The sequence below is a fragment of the Hemiscyllium ocellatum genome, chromosome 10, assembly GCF_020745735.1.
Source record: "Hemiscyllium ocellatum isolate sHemOce1 chromosome 10, sHemOce1.pat.X.cur, whole genome shotgun sequence".
In the NCBI taxonomy this organism is placed as follows: domain Eukaryota; kingdom Metazoa; phylum Chordata; class Chondrichthyes; order Orectolobiformes; family Hemiscylliidae; genus Hemiscyllium; species Hemiscyllium ocellatum.
Window position 1 is genome coordinate 109,944,496 of NC_083410.1, and position 14,354 is coordinate 109,958,849.

The following is a 14,354-nucleotide window of genomic DNA, read 5'->3' on the forward strand; positions in this document are numbered from 1 at the left end:
GGAGGGGAAATGAGGAAACTGGAGAAATCTGAGTTCATCCCTTGTGGTTGGAGGGTTCCCAGGCAGAAGATGTGGTGCTCTTCCTCCAACCGTCGTGTTGTTATGGTCTGGCGATGGAGGAGTCCAAGGACCTGCATGTCCTTGGTGGACTGGGAGGGGGAGCTAAAGCGTTGAGCCACGGGGTGGTTGGGTTGGTTGGTCCGGGTGTCCCAGAGGTGTTCTCTGAAACGTTCCGCAAATAGGCGGCCTGTCTCCCCAATATAGAGGAGGCCACATCGGGTGCAGCGGATGCAATAGATGATGTGTGTGGAGGTGCAGGTGAATTTGTGGCGGATATGGAAGGATCCCTTTGGGCCTTGGAGAGAAGTAAGGGAGGAGGTGTGGGCGCAAGTTTTGCATTTCTTGTGGTTGCAGGGGAAGGTGCCGGGAGTGGAGGTTGGGTGGGTGGGGGGTGTGGACCTGACGAGGGAGTCATGGAGGGAGTGGTCTTTTCGCAACGCTGATAGGGGAGGGGAGGAAAATATATCCCTGGTGGAGGGGTCCGTTTAGAGGTGGCGGAAATGACGGCGGATGATACGCTGTATACGGAGGTTGGTGGGGTGGTAGGCGAGAACCAGTGGGGTTCTGTCCTGGTGGCAGATGGAGGGGCGGGGCTCAAGGGCGGAAGAGCGGGAAGTGGAGGAGATGCGGGGGAGGGCATCGTCGATCACGTCTGGGGGGAATCTGCAGTCCTTGAAGAAGGAGGCCATCTGGGCTGTACGGTATTGGAACTGGTCCTCCTGGGAGCAGATGTGGCGGAGACAAAGGAATTGGGAATATGAGATGGCATTTTTACAGGGGGCAGGGTGGGAGGCGGTGTAGTCTAGGTAGCTGTGTGAGTCAGTCGGTTTATAGTAGATGTCTGTGTTGATTCGGTCGCCCGAGATAGCAATGGAAAGGTCTAGGAAGGGGAGGGAGGAGTCTGAGACGGTCCAGGTGAATTTGAGGTCGGGGTGGAAGGTGTTGGTAAAGTGGATGAACTGTTCAACCTCCTCGTTGGAGCATGAGGCAGCGCCGATACAGTCATCGATGTAGCGGAGGAAAAGGTGGGGGGTGATGTCAGTGTAGTTGCGGAAGATGGACTGTTCCACATATCCTACGAAGAGACAGGCATAGCTGGGGCCCATGCGGGTGCCCACGACTACTCCTTTAGTTTGGAGGAAGTGGGAGGATTGGAAAGAGAAGTTGTTCAGGGTGAGGACCAGTTCAGTCAGTCGAAAGAGGGTGTCAGTGGAAGGGTACTGGTTGGTACAGCGGAAAAGGAAGAAGCGGAGGGCTTTGAGTCCTTCATGATGGGGGATGGAGGTGTACAGGGACTGGATGTCCATCGTGAAGATAAGGCGTTGGGGACCGGGGAAGTGAAAATCATGGAGGAGGTGGAGGGCGTGGGTGGTGTCCCGAACGTAGGTGGGGAGTTCTTGGACTAAGGGGGACAGGACCGTGTCGAGGTTTTTTTTACACCCCACTCTGGCCTATCACCCTCACCTTGACCTCCTTCCACCTATCACATCTCCATCGCCCCTCCCCCAAGGCCCTCCTCCCTACCTTTTATCTTAGCCTGCTGGACACACTTTCCTCATTCCTGATGAAGGGCTTATGCCTGAAACGTCAAATTTCCTGTTCCTTGGATGCTGCCTGACCTGCTGCGCTTTTCCAGCAACACATTTTCAGCTCTGATCTCCAGCCTCTGCAGTCCTCACTTTCTCCACACTGAAAGCACTGTCTAATCACTGAAAAACAAGGGTTAATCTGCAAGACAGAAAACAATTAGATTTTCTGGCAGGGCAGTTGATCAGAAAGTGAGGGAATCGAGGTAGATAACTTAATTTTAATTTTAAGTTTGATGTTAAGTTTGTAGATTGCTGTGAAACATTTTCGTTCTTTGTCTCCAGCCTTGCTAGTGCAAGGTCATTGACCAACCTGCAATGGAGAAAACTTAATTTACTTCCAGGATTCATCAAAGAAACCACCCACATACATGTATATTTATATTCACTGATAGAAAATGGAGGATCAAGTGTCAAGTTTTCAGCTATTTTCAGTCCACTTAGTACTGGGGTGTTTGCACTGAGCTTGGTTGCCTCTATTTTATATCGCTTCAAAGTTCCATCTTCTGCAGCAACTTCAATCTCAATTTTATTTAGACCATCTTGGAGACCGACTGTTTTACTGCCACCTGTACCCTAGAGGAGAAAAAAAGCAATAATTTCACCACATTATGGAATATTTCACGGACAATTACTTTCTTAATTGTTTGGATGTACAGTTGTTACCTGATAAGGCATTAGGAATGAGCTCATTGGTCAGAATGGCACTATTACTTAAATACTCTCAACAGGCAGCGAAAGTACATTTACTATTCGTGACACTTGGGGAAATGCAGGACACTTGTGTGAGCAATTTCTTGCTAAGGAATGTCCCAGAAGTGTCAGCTGTTTGCATTTAGTGGCAGCATTGTCCACCTACAGACTAGCAGGTTGTACGCTCAAATCCATTCCTGAATTGGATAAAGGAGTCAAGCTGATGCTCAAGAGCAGCACCGATACATGGTGAACCGGTATCATTCATCTAGGTAGTTGAGATCTATGGTATTACTTGAAAATGATCTGTATTTTTCCCTGTGGCTTGCCACCATTCATCTCTCTCAGCTAATACCACCATAACATTGAATTTCTTCATTGTTGGCCAAATGAAAGATTTAATAATCTAATTGTTCATCAAATGCAAAAATCGATGTTGCATTTTGCCACAAGAGCAAGATAGAGACTGGGAATTCTGCAGTTTGCAGCTCATCTCTTGTCTTCACCATCTAAACATCAGGCGTATGATGGAATACTCTATAGTCACCTGAATGAAAATATCAATTGGCTTGACTCCATCCTGAACAAGGAGAAAGTGAGGACTGCAGATGCTGGAGATCAGAGCTGAAAATGTGTTGCTGGAAAAGCGCAGCAGGTCAGGCAGCATCCAAAGAGCAGGAGAATCGATGTTTCGGGCATGAGCCTGATTCCTGAAGAAGGGCTTATGCCCGAAACGTCGATTCTCCTGCTTTTGGATGCTGCCTGACCCGCTGCGCTTTTCCAGCAACACATTTTCAGCTCCATCCTGAACAAAGCAGCCTAGCATCCTATCTACTGCCTTAAGCATTCACTCACTCCAACACCCATACAGAGGAAGCAGTGCATACTGCCTATAAGTTACACAGCAGTAATTCATCAACACCTCCTGCTCCTCGGATGCTGCCTGACCTGCTGTGCTTTTCCAGCATCTGCAGTTCTCACTTTCTCATAACTTCTTTGACAGTACCTTCCAAACCCATAACCTCTACCACCTAGGAGGGCAAGGGCAGCATATACATGGGAATACATCACCTCTAATGTTTCTGGTCACTTTGCCGACCTCCGAGGTCCATGTGTGCAGGTGGATTATGGAAGCATTTGCAATTGGCATGTGCAGAACTTGCCAATTCTCAGTTCTCAAAGATTTTCCTTCAATCTTATCTCTGTGCCCAAGCTGCTGGCCATCTGACCTGATATCTCCTTACACAGCTTACTATCAAATTTTGTTTGACAACACCACTGTGAAACAACTTGGAATATTTTATCGGCATGATATAAACGCAAACTATTGTTTAATCGAGCAAACCATGGAGAAACATGATTATCCATCTTACATGATTGCAGAACCTACAGCAAGAATGGGTAGTAAAGGCCTGGCATGATACTCAGTTTTATTTAACAAAGTGACTTACTACCATTTTGTCAAGGGACAATCAAGAAATAAGCAACACCCTAATGAATCTCTGCAGAATACCCTCTTATACTATCACATCCTTCCTATAGTGTGGCAACCAGAACTGCACACTTTACGCTAATGCAGCCTAACTATACATACAATTCCATAATAACCTCCTCTTCTTGTCTTCAATGCCTTGACTAATAATGCAAGTAGCGTGGTGCTGGAAAAGCACAGCAGGTCAGGCAGCATCTGAGGAGCAGGAAAATCGATGTTTCTGGCAAAAGCCCTTAATTCCCAAAACGTCGATTTTCCTGCTCCTCAGATGCTGCCTGAGCTGCTGTGCCTTTCCAGCACCATTCTAATTTTGACTCTAATGTCCAGCATCTGTAGTACTCACTTTCACCTAATAATTAAAGTATCACATATGCGTCCTTAAGCACCTTTGTGACCTCTTTTTCTGCCTTCAAAGATCTATGAACATCCACACCAAGGTCTCTCTGATCATCTGAACTGCCTACCAGTTAAAATGTATCATCTTGTCTGTCAGTCCTCCCAAAATGCCTCACCTTGCACATTGCAGGTTAAGATTCCACTTACCACTGTGCAGGCCATCTGACTAGCTGCCTATCCTGTCCTGTAGTCGAAGATCTTTCCTTCTCATTATTTACCACAACACCAATTTTTGCACCATCTGTGAACTTACGAATCATACCTCCTACAGTCATGTCTCGATTATTAATGTACGAAACAAACAGCAAAAGAACCAGTATCAAACCCTGTGGTGTGCTATTAAATCCATTAAATCAGGGTGGCACAGTGGCTAGCAATACAGTCTCGCAGTGCCAGGGACCTGGGTTCGAATCCGGCCTCAGGTGGCTGTGCAATATCCACACAAACATTCTCCCTGCGTCTGCGTGGGTTTCCTCCCATAAAAAGATGTGCAGGCCTGGTGAATTGGCAAATATAGGGTAGGGTAGGAGAATGGGTCTGGGTGGGTTATTCTTCAGAGGGTTGGGTTGGGCTGAAGGACGTGTTTCCATATTGAGGGAATCTAATCTAATCATGAATTATCTCTTCTCAAAAAAGCAACCCTAAACTCAATTATCCTTACAAACAATTACCTCTGATTTCACTTTCCTCTCCATCACCTTGAAGTTCCCACAGATACAAGAGTCAATATTGGATATCAGCTGGAAATTGGCAACAAAAATGGAAAATCTGGCAAGCGATCTTCTTTTGAACATAAATGAGTTCCTTTGTGAGTGCAACAAAAATAAACTATTCCATAATTCCTCCTCATCGCTGTATTGTCCTATACCCCTATAATCCTCCAAGCTAATTGCATTTAGTCAATTCCAGCCTCTTAAGTATCCCTGATTTTAATGATTCCACAACTGATAGCTGTGCTTTTAGGTGTATAGTCCTTAAGATTCAGAGTTCCTTCCCTAAACTTCAAGGTGTGTCTACCTCTCTTTCTCTCCTCTTTTAAAACCAGACTTCTGGACATCTGACCTAAAATCATTTACATGGCACAGTGTCACATTTTGCATTGTTATGCTGCACAAAAACGTGGGCCTTTTATTTTTATAGCACCTTTTCTTCACAAATATTTCTATTCTTATATTCACTTTGGCCAATGTTCTTCGATACCTTTGGTTACTAACAATTTATTAATCATAGATTTAAAATTAACACTTGATCTAGTAGCAACTATCATTTGCAGAAGGGAGTAAACTTCTACCACCTTTTGCATATAGAAATGTTTCCCAACTTCACTCCTGAAAGAGTTGGCTTGAAAGTTGAGAATTCCTCAGGTCATTGAGGTTCCAACGTAATTCTAACTCTCATCCTCTTTTCACACGAACGAGTCTTCTTTCGAAACTTTAATTCAATCACACCTTAATCTTCCAAATTACAGGAAATACAACCTCAGTGTGTGCAATCCCACTTCATTGAGGACATGACTATTAGGACACACATATTGAGCTGCAGTTAATCAAAACCCTGGTTAAACCTAACTTGGAGCTCTGAGAGCAGATCTGAGCACCACACCTTAAGAAGGAAATGTTGGCCTTGGAGGGAGTATACTAACTAAAATCATGGCTAATCTGACTGTGGTCTCAACTTTACTTTCCTCCTTAGCTCACCCAGTACCTTTTGAATCCTTGTTAGTCAAGAATCAACTTATTTCTGTTTTAAAGATATTCAATGATTGTTTGCATTGGTCACTGGATGGAGTTCCCAAAGATTCATGACCCTCGGTGAAAATAAATTTTCTAACCTCCACCTTAAATGGAAGGCCCCTTAGTTTTAAGTTGTCGAGTCATAGAGTCATACAGCATGAAAACAGACCCTTCAGTCCAACTCATCCATGCTGACCAGGCATCCTGAACTGAACTAGTCCCATTTGGCTGCGTTTGGCCCACATCCCTCTAAACTTTTCCTATTCATGTGCCTGTTTAAATAATGTTCAAATGTTGTAATTGTACCTGACTCTACGACTTCCTCTGGCAGCTCATTCCATACAATGCAACTCGCCCTGTGTGAAATATTGCCTCTCAGGTCCCTTTTAAATCTTTCCCCTCTTACCTTAAACTATGTCCTCTAGCAAGGTTTGTGAAGGTTTGTAGCTCAGGTTGAGGTTTAGGGTGTAGGTTTGCTCGCTGAGCTGTAGGTTTGATATCCAGATGTTTCATTACCTGGCTAGGTAACATCATCAGTGGCAACCTCCAAGTGTAGCTTCACTGATGATGTTACCAACCAGGTAATGAAACGCGAGCAAACCTACACTCTATGTCCTCTAGTTTTAGAGTCCCCTACCCGTGGAAAAAGAACATGGCTATTCATCTGATCTATGCTCCTCATGATTTTATAAACCTCTGTAAAGATCATCCTGAGCCTCCAACTCTTCAGGGAAACAAGTCCCAGCCCTATCCTTATAACCCAAACTCTTCAGTGCTGACAACAGTTTTGTAATTTTTTTCTGCACCCTTTCTAGTTCAACAATATCCTTGCTCAGCAGAGTGACCAAAATTGCGCAAAGTATTCCAAAAGTGGCCTCACCAATGTCTTGTACAGTTGCAACAAGACATCCCAGCTCCTATGCTCAATGCTCTAACCAATGCAGACAAGTGTGCCAAATGCTTTCTTCACCACCCCGTTCACCTCTGATGTCATTTTCAAGGAATAATAAACCTATACTCCTAGGTCCCTCTGTTCAACAATGCTCCCTATCTCTCCAAGAGAAAATACTCTTATAGCGTCCAGCAGCTGGCTCAGTCAGTACAGCGTGAGACTCTTAATCTGCCAACAATGAGATCCAACTCAAATTAAGTGCGTTGCTTCTAACAGGGTTCTTGTCTCATTGCAGTAGTATCCCAATCTCTAGCTGCCATTTCAAATCCCACCTACTATAGAGGTGTAGATATTTTCAAATCAACCTATTCAGTGAGGTTATGATACATCTCAGGTGGGAGAGACACTACCATTGTGCCACAAGGGCCCTACCATCGAGGGATATTGCACTATCCATAAACATGTTGATTTAAAGCATTTTAACTGAAAATGTGTTGCTGGTCAAAGCACAGCAGGCCAGGCAGCATCTCAGGAATAGGGAATTCGACGTTTCGAGCATAAGCCCTTCATCAGCATTTAATACATTTACCAAGTTGTTCTCGTTTACTTCCAGAAGTGCTGTTACACAAAACTGAACTTATATTTTCCCCATCACCGAATCACCCGTGTTTTCTTTCATTTATTAACCACAACCAGCAAATTACCAGTGTTGTCCAATTGACTGATTTACTTGCAACGCCCATTAAGGTGGGGAGGTGGGCAGGCATGGGACTAAATCACGATGGAATCGGAAGGTAAGATAAAGCATTGTACCCACACCAACTAAACTGTTAACAAACAAATTATGTCCTATCCAATGTGACTCAGTTAGTAGCACTATTCCCTTTCCCCATGCTAGGCTGATGGATAAAGTGAAGTCGCATGTAGTCCAGGGTATACCAGCTAGATGGATAGCGAACTGGTCGGGCAACAGGAGACATTAATAGTGAAGGGAGTTTCTTAAAATAGAGACCTGTGGCCAGTGATTAGATTAGATTAGATTAGACTTACAGTGTGGAAACAGGCCCTTCGGCCCAACAAGTCCACACCGACCCGCCGAAGCGCAACCCACCCATACCCCTACATTTACCCCTTACCTAACACTATGGGCAATTTAGCATGGCCAATTCACCTGACGGACCCGCACATCTTTGTGACTGTGGGAGGAAACCGGAGCACCCGGAGGAAACCCACGCAGACACGGGAGAACGTGCAAACTCCACACAGTCAGTCGCCTGAGTCGGGAATTGAACCCGGGTCTACAGGCGCTGTGAGGCAGCAGTGCTAACCACTGTGCCACCGTGCCGCCCACTAATGATGTTCCATAGGGATCTGTGCTGGGACCACTGTTGTATGTGATATACATAAATGATCTGGAGGAAGGGAGAGGTGGTCTGATTAGTAAGTTTGCAGATGATATTAAGATTGGTGGAGTACTAGGTGGAGAAGGGACTATCAGAGAATGCAACAGATTATAGATAAATTGGAGAGTTGGGCAGGGGAAATGGCAGATGGAGTTCAATCTGGGCAAATGTGAGGTGATGCATTTTGGAAGATCCAATTTTGGAGCGAACTGTACGGTAAATGGAAAAGCCATGGGGAAAATTGATGTACAAAGAGGGTGGTCAGATCCATTGTACCCTGAAGGTGGCAACGCAGGTCGTTAAGAGTGGTCAAGGAAGCATACGGGCATGCTTTCCTTCATCAGACGGGGTTTTGAGTAGAAGAGTTGGCAGGTCATGTTACACTTGTATAGGACTTTGGTTCGACCACATTTGGAATACTGCATACAGTTCTGGTCGGCACATTACCAGAAGCATGTGGATGCTTTGGAGAGGGTGCAGAGGAGGTTTACCAGGATATTGCCTAGTAAGGAGGACACTAGCTATGAAAAGAAATTGAGTAGATTGGGATTATTTTCATTGGAAAGACAGAGGTCGAGGGGGACCTGATTGAGGTCTCCAAAATCATGACAAGTATAGATAGGGTGGATAGCAAGAAACTTTTTCCCAAGTGGGGGACTCAATTACTAGGGGTCACTAGTTCAAGGTGAGAGTGGAAAAGATTAAGCGTAATATTCATGGAAAGTTCTTTATACAAAGGATACTGTGTACCTGGAACACTTTGCCAGCGGAGGTGGTAGAGGTGGGCACAATAGCGTCATTTAAGATGTATCTAGACAGATACATGAATGGGCAGGGAGCAGAGGGATACAGATCCTTGGAAAATAGGTGACAGGTCCAGATATAGGATCTGGATTCGCGTAGGCTTGGAGGGCCTGTGCTGGAATTTTTTTTGTTCTTTGTTCAACCAGTTACCCATCCCCAAAACTTTGTGAGTTCAAACCCTCAGACAAGAGTACAAAAATACAGTCAGTGCGATTATTATGGTGGGCTGTAATATTAGAGGTACATCCTTTGGATCAGATACCAAACAGTGGCTCTGTCCAGCCAATGGATGTGAGAGATTTTAAAGACAAGTTAGAGTGCTTCTTCAGAATATTTAGGCCTGAATCAACATTGTTAAAAACAAACAGATTATTTTGTGGTTCATTCTGGGCCAGAAAGCTTGGGTCCAAGTCCCACTTGCTCCTGAAGTGAGGAATAGCATGTTCCATAGAATCCCTACAGTGTGGAAACAGGCCCTTTGGCTCAACAAGTCCACATCGACCCCCTAAAGAGTAACTTACCCAGACCCATTCCCCTACATTTACCCCTGACTAATGCACCTAACGTATACACCTTTGAACACCACGGACAATCTAGCATGGCCAATTCACCTAACTGGCACATCTTTGGACTGTGGGAAAAAAAACCACAGCACTCAGAAGAAACCCACACAGACAAAGGGAGAAAGTGCAAACTCCACACAGACAGTTGCCTGAGGCTGGATTCAACACAGGTCCCTGGAGCTGTTAGGCAGCAGTGCTAACTACTGAGCCACCGTGATTGACTAGAAATACCTAAGGAGGGTCTATGACATTGCTGCTTGAGGGAGCTGGCGATGTATGAAAAGGCTGCTCTGCTACATGCATCCTTGGGGTAAGGTTATCCTGTTAGACCATTGGGCTACTTTCTCATTAGATTGTGACAATTAGTGATGGTTTAACCTGAGGATCACCATGCCTCAGGAGAGGAGTGAAGTTGAGAAGCCAGTTATCCAGCCAATAGAGCTAACCAACAGCAGCTTCGCACGCACCGCCCCTCCTTCCCCCACCCCCCAAACCAGTTGCACTTCAAAAAGCAGCAAAACAAATATGCGAAAGAAACTCAGCAGGTCGGACAACATCTGTGGAGAGAGAGAGAGAAACAAGAGTCACTGAACCCGAAATGTTAGCTTTGTTTCTCTCTACTGCCAGACCTGTTTGACTTTCTAAGGCATTTTCTGCTTTCGTGCCAAAGTTTGGGGTCGAGCGACGCTGGAGCGAAGAGGAGAACGTTTTTTTTGGGGGGGGGGGGGAATTGTCCAGAGGAGGTGACAGGCGCTATGTCAATTCAGTTTACCCTCTCTCTCTCTGTGTGCGGCACTCACAATGATTTGGTACGTGGCGTGGTTGTCGCTGGTCACCGGGTAGACGGTCAGGTTGGCCGTGTCGTTGCCCAGTGTCACTCTGTAGTTGAGGATGGACGGGTTGAAGGCAGGGTCCAGGATCCCGGCCGAGAGCGACAACTCCTTCAGGGTGCAGTCATCCATCGCTGTGTCGCCGTCTCTTCTCCCTCTGTGTGTGTGTGGGTGTGTGTTGGGACGAGGGGGGGGGGGGACACGGTGGTGACGGATGAGAGCAGCTTCTCCTCAGCCCGGGTCCGGGGTTCTCTCTCTCTCTCTCTCTCTCCCTGTCAGCCTCTCAACATGTCGCCGCTCCCATGGCAACCGACGCCCTCTCTCCTCCTTTTCCCCCACCGCCGGCCACGGGACGATCGTCAAAACGCGACCACGGCCGGCCGATTACCCTCTTCACCAACAACAACAACAACAACAACACCGCTTCCCCTCGGTCGGTTGTGAAGCCTCACGCTGAAGGCTAGCGGCGCGGAGTTGATTGATGCCCAACGGACAGCCTCCCCCGACCCGGACTACAACTCCCAGCCGCCTCTGCGCGGCCCGCGCATGCGCACATCCGAACGGCTGCCTCCTCCCACCCGAAAGAAATGGGGGTGAGGGGGGAATAATGTTCTCCCGGCTCCTGGGTGAGTGTCTAGCGCTCTCCTGAAGCCTGCCCTTTCATGTTTGAATCCCCCCGATCTGAATCTTTAATGACCCCATCCTTTACTTGACACCGCAACCAAAACTACCGGCATGCCCTGCAATACGACGCGGCGCCTTTCCCAATTTCGAAAAAAGTGGGATTATTTTGTTATGCTATTCAAGTACACCTGCAATAAACGATAATAAGTCGCCGGTTACAATTGTTCAGTGTAATGCTATTTCTGAAAGGGTGTAAAACCTGGAGTGACTACAGGTTCCGGCAGGCTCTGGGCCTGCGGCGCATGCGCGTAGTGAGGGGGCGGGTGGTGAACCGGAAGTGGTTCCCCCTTAGTTCCGCTGGTGCAAGATGGCCGAGCCTGTGAGTGAGGAGTACCCCACCGAGATTCACGAGTTCCTGGTGGGATTCGAGGAGTCCCTGAAATCCGCCGATGGGACGCTGCAGTCTCTGATGTCGGTGCCCCGGACCGAGCTGCTGCAAAAGGTGAGCCCTGTCAGGATGTGACTGCGAGCTGCACGCAGTGTTCTCCAGGCTTCGGCCTCACCGACACAGAATTAGGCCGCAGCTGGAGTATAGAATCCCTACAGAGTGGAAGCAGGACACTCGGCCCATCTTGCCTGCACTGCACCCCCCTTCTCTCCCCCCCCCTCTTTTTTCTCCCCCCCTCTTTCTTTCTCCCCCCCCTTCTTTCTTTCTCTCTCCCCCCCCTCTTCTTTCTTCTCTCTCTCCCCCCCTCTTCTTTCTTTCTCTCTCCCCCCCTCTTCTTTCTTTCTCTCTCCCCCCCCCTTCTTTCTTTCTCTCTCCCCCCCTCTTCTTTCTTTCTCTCTCTCCCCCCCTCTTCTTTCTTTCTCTCTCCCCCCCTCTTCTTTCTTTCTCTCTCCCCCCCTCTTCTTTCTTTCTCTCTCCCCCCCTTCTTTCTTTCTTCCCCCCCTCTTCTTTCTTTCTTCCCCCCCTCTTCTTTCTTTCTTCCCCCCCTCTTCTTTCTTTCTTCCCCCCCTCTTCTTTCTTTCTTCCCCCCCTCTTCTTTCTTTCTTCCCCCCCTCTTCTTTCTTTCTTCCCCCCCTCTTCTTTCTTTCTTCCCCCCCTTCTTTCTTTCTTCCCCCCCTCTTCTTTCTTTCTTCCCCCCCTCTTCTTTCTTTCTTCCCCCCCTCTTCTTTCTTTCTTCCCCCCCTCTTCTTTCTTTCTTCCCCCCCTCTTCTTTCTTTCTTCCCCCCCTCTTCTTTCTTTCTTCCCCCCCTCTTCTTTCTTTCTTCCCCCCCTCTTCTTTCTTTCTTCCCCCCCTCTTCTTTCTTTCTTCCCCCCCCTCTTCTTTCTTTCTTCCCCCCCTCTTCTTTCTTTCTTCCCCCCCTCTTCTTTCTTTCTTCCCCCCCCTCTTCTTTCTTTCTTCCCCCCCCCTCTTCTTTCTTTCTTCCCCCCCCTCTTCTTTCTTTCTTCCCCCCCCTCTTCTTTCTTTCTTCCCCCCCCTCTTCTTTCTTTCTTCCCCCCCTCTTCTTTCTTTCTTCCCCCCCTCTTCTTTCTTTCTTCCCCCCCTCTTCTTTCTTTCTTCCCCCCGAAAGAGCATCCCACCCAGCCACAGCCTCTCCCACTCCATCCTGTAACTCTGTGTTTCTTATGGCTAACTCACCTAGCCTGTTAAAAATCACACAACACCAGGTTATAGTCCAACAGGTTTAATTGGAAGCACTAGCTTTTGGAACGTCGCTCCTTCATCAGGTGATAGTGGAGGGCTCGATCGTAACAGAATTTATAGCAAAAATTTGCAGTGTGAAGTAACTGATATTATACATTGAAAAATTGATTGTCTGTTAAGCCTTTCACCTGTTAGAATACACTGATAGTTTCACTTCTTTCATGTGTTAATCGTGAAACTATTTTTAAAAAGTTGCATTCTCGGGTTAGCTGTTAACAATGGTGATAGCTCGACAATGTGTTGACGATATTCTTCAGGCTCATGCCTGAAACGTCGAATCTCCTGTTCCTCGGATGCTGTCTGACCTGCTGCACTTTTCCGGCAACAAATTTTCAGCTCTGATCTCCAGCATCTGGGGTCCTCACTTTCTCCTCGAATATGTTGAAGGTGTTAGCCCCCTGTGTTCTCTGTCTATGCCATGATGTTTAGATTGATTCTAAACAAACATTGTTTCTAATCTAAAAAGTGAGAATGTTTGTTTAGAATCAATCTAAATATCATGGCATAAGCAGAGAACACAGGGGGCCAACACCTTCAACATATTGTCTAGCTATCGCCATTGTTAACAGCTAACCTGTGAATGCAACCTTTTAAAAGAAAAGGTTTTGTGATTTACACATGAAAGAAGTGAAACTATCAAGTGAAAGATAGTGTGCTTCCAATTAAACCTGTTTGGTCTATAGCCTGGTGTTGAGATTTTTAACTTTGTATACCCCTGTCCAACACCAGCATCTCCAATTCACCCAGCCTGCACATCCCTGGATGCTATGGGGCAACTTCTCATGACTAATCCACCCAGCTTGCACATCTCTGGACGTGATGGGGTAATTCCCCCATGGCTAGTCCATGTAGCCTGCACTTTCCTGAACTCCATGGGCAATTTAGCATAGCGAATCTACCCCAATCTGTGCATCTTTGGTTTCTTGGAAGAAACTGGAGCACCTGGAGGAAACACCCCCACAAGTGGGGAGAATGTGTAAACTCCACACAGAAGTTGCCTGAGGATGGAATTGAACCTAAGTTCCCTGACCCTGTGAGGCAGCTGCTAACCACTGAGTCACTACCCCTGACAAGTTGTACGTGCAGTTCCAATCACAGCCACATAGGAAGAGTGTGACTGCACCGGAGGGAGTGCAGAGAAGATTTTCCAGGATGTTGCCTGGGATGGAGCATCTCCACTATGAAGAGAGGTTGGATAAGCTCAGGTTATTTTCTTTGGAGCAGAGAAGAAGGGTGGTGGAATTTGATTTGAGGTGTACAGGATAATGAGGGGCACGGACAGACTGAATGGAGAATTGAAGGAGTCATTGGACACAACATTAATTTGATATCTCTCCCTGCATATGCTGCCAGACCTGCTGAGTTTCTCCAGCTCTTTGTTTTTGTGGGTAAAAAAGTACCTCTACCCTCTAATTTTAAGATTCAAGATCATGATGCCACAATTAAGGTGGAAGGAAAGGGGATTAGAGGAAAGGGGTTTTCCACCAAGAAGTTGGTGGGGATCTGAAATCTGTAAAATATACTGGATGGACACTTGTTTCATCACATTGAAGGCAATGGGACCAGTGT

General features: G+C 46.7%; 2 protein-coding genes across 2 annotated transcripts in view; one reads left to right on the forward strand and one right to left on the reverse strand.

The window, feature by feature from the left end:
• Nucleotides 1–1,722: 1,722 nt before the first annotated feature.
• On the reverse strand, nucleotides 1,723–10,941 carry LOC132819538 (uncharacterized). The gene is made up of 2 exons (XM_060831097.1): nucleotides 10,423–10,941; nucleotides 1,723–2,222 (listed from the first exon to the last, which is right to left on the reverse strand). The coding sequence occupies exons 1-2, from the start codon at nucleotides 10,582–10,584 to the stop codon at nucleotides 1,767–1,769; spliced, it is 618 nt and encodes a 205-aa protein (XP_060687080.1). The 5' UTR covers nucleotides 10,585–10,941; the 3' UTR covers nucleotides 1,723–1,766.
• A 464-nt stretch (nucleotides 10,942–11,405) lies between these two features.
• Nucleotides 11,406–14,354, forward strand: part of c1d (C1D nuclear receptor corepressor) — a 33,191-nt gene continuing 30,242 nt past the window's right edge. The window contains exon 1 of the mRNA XM_060831098.1: nucleotides 11,406–11,578. Within this exon, the coding sequence (XP_060687081.1) occupies nucleotides 11,444–11,578 (135 nt within the window). The 5' untranslated portion in view covers nucleotides 11,406–11,443. The remainder of the gene's footprint in view (nucleotides 11,579–14,354) is intronic.

Bases quoted from the DNA above. Each gene is read 5' to 3' on its own strand.
- LOC132819538 (XM_060831097.1), bottom strand. From the start codon at position 10,584: ATGGATGACTGCACCCTGAAGGAGTTGTCGCTCTCGGCCGGGATCCTG. The intron at 2,223-10,422 runs GTGAGTGCCGCA...TTTCTCCTCTAG, and splicing joins ACGCCACGTACCAAATCATT to GGTACAGGTGGCAGTAAAAC.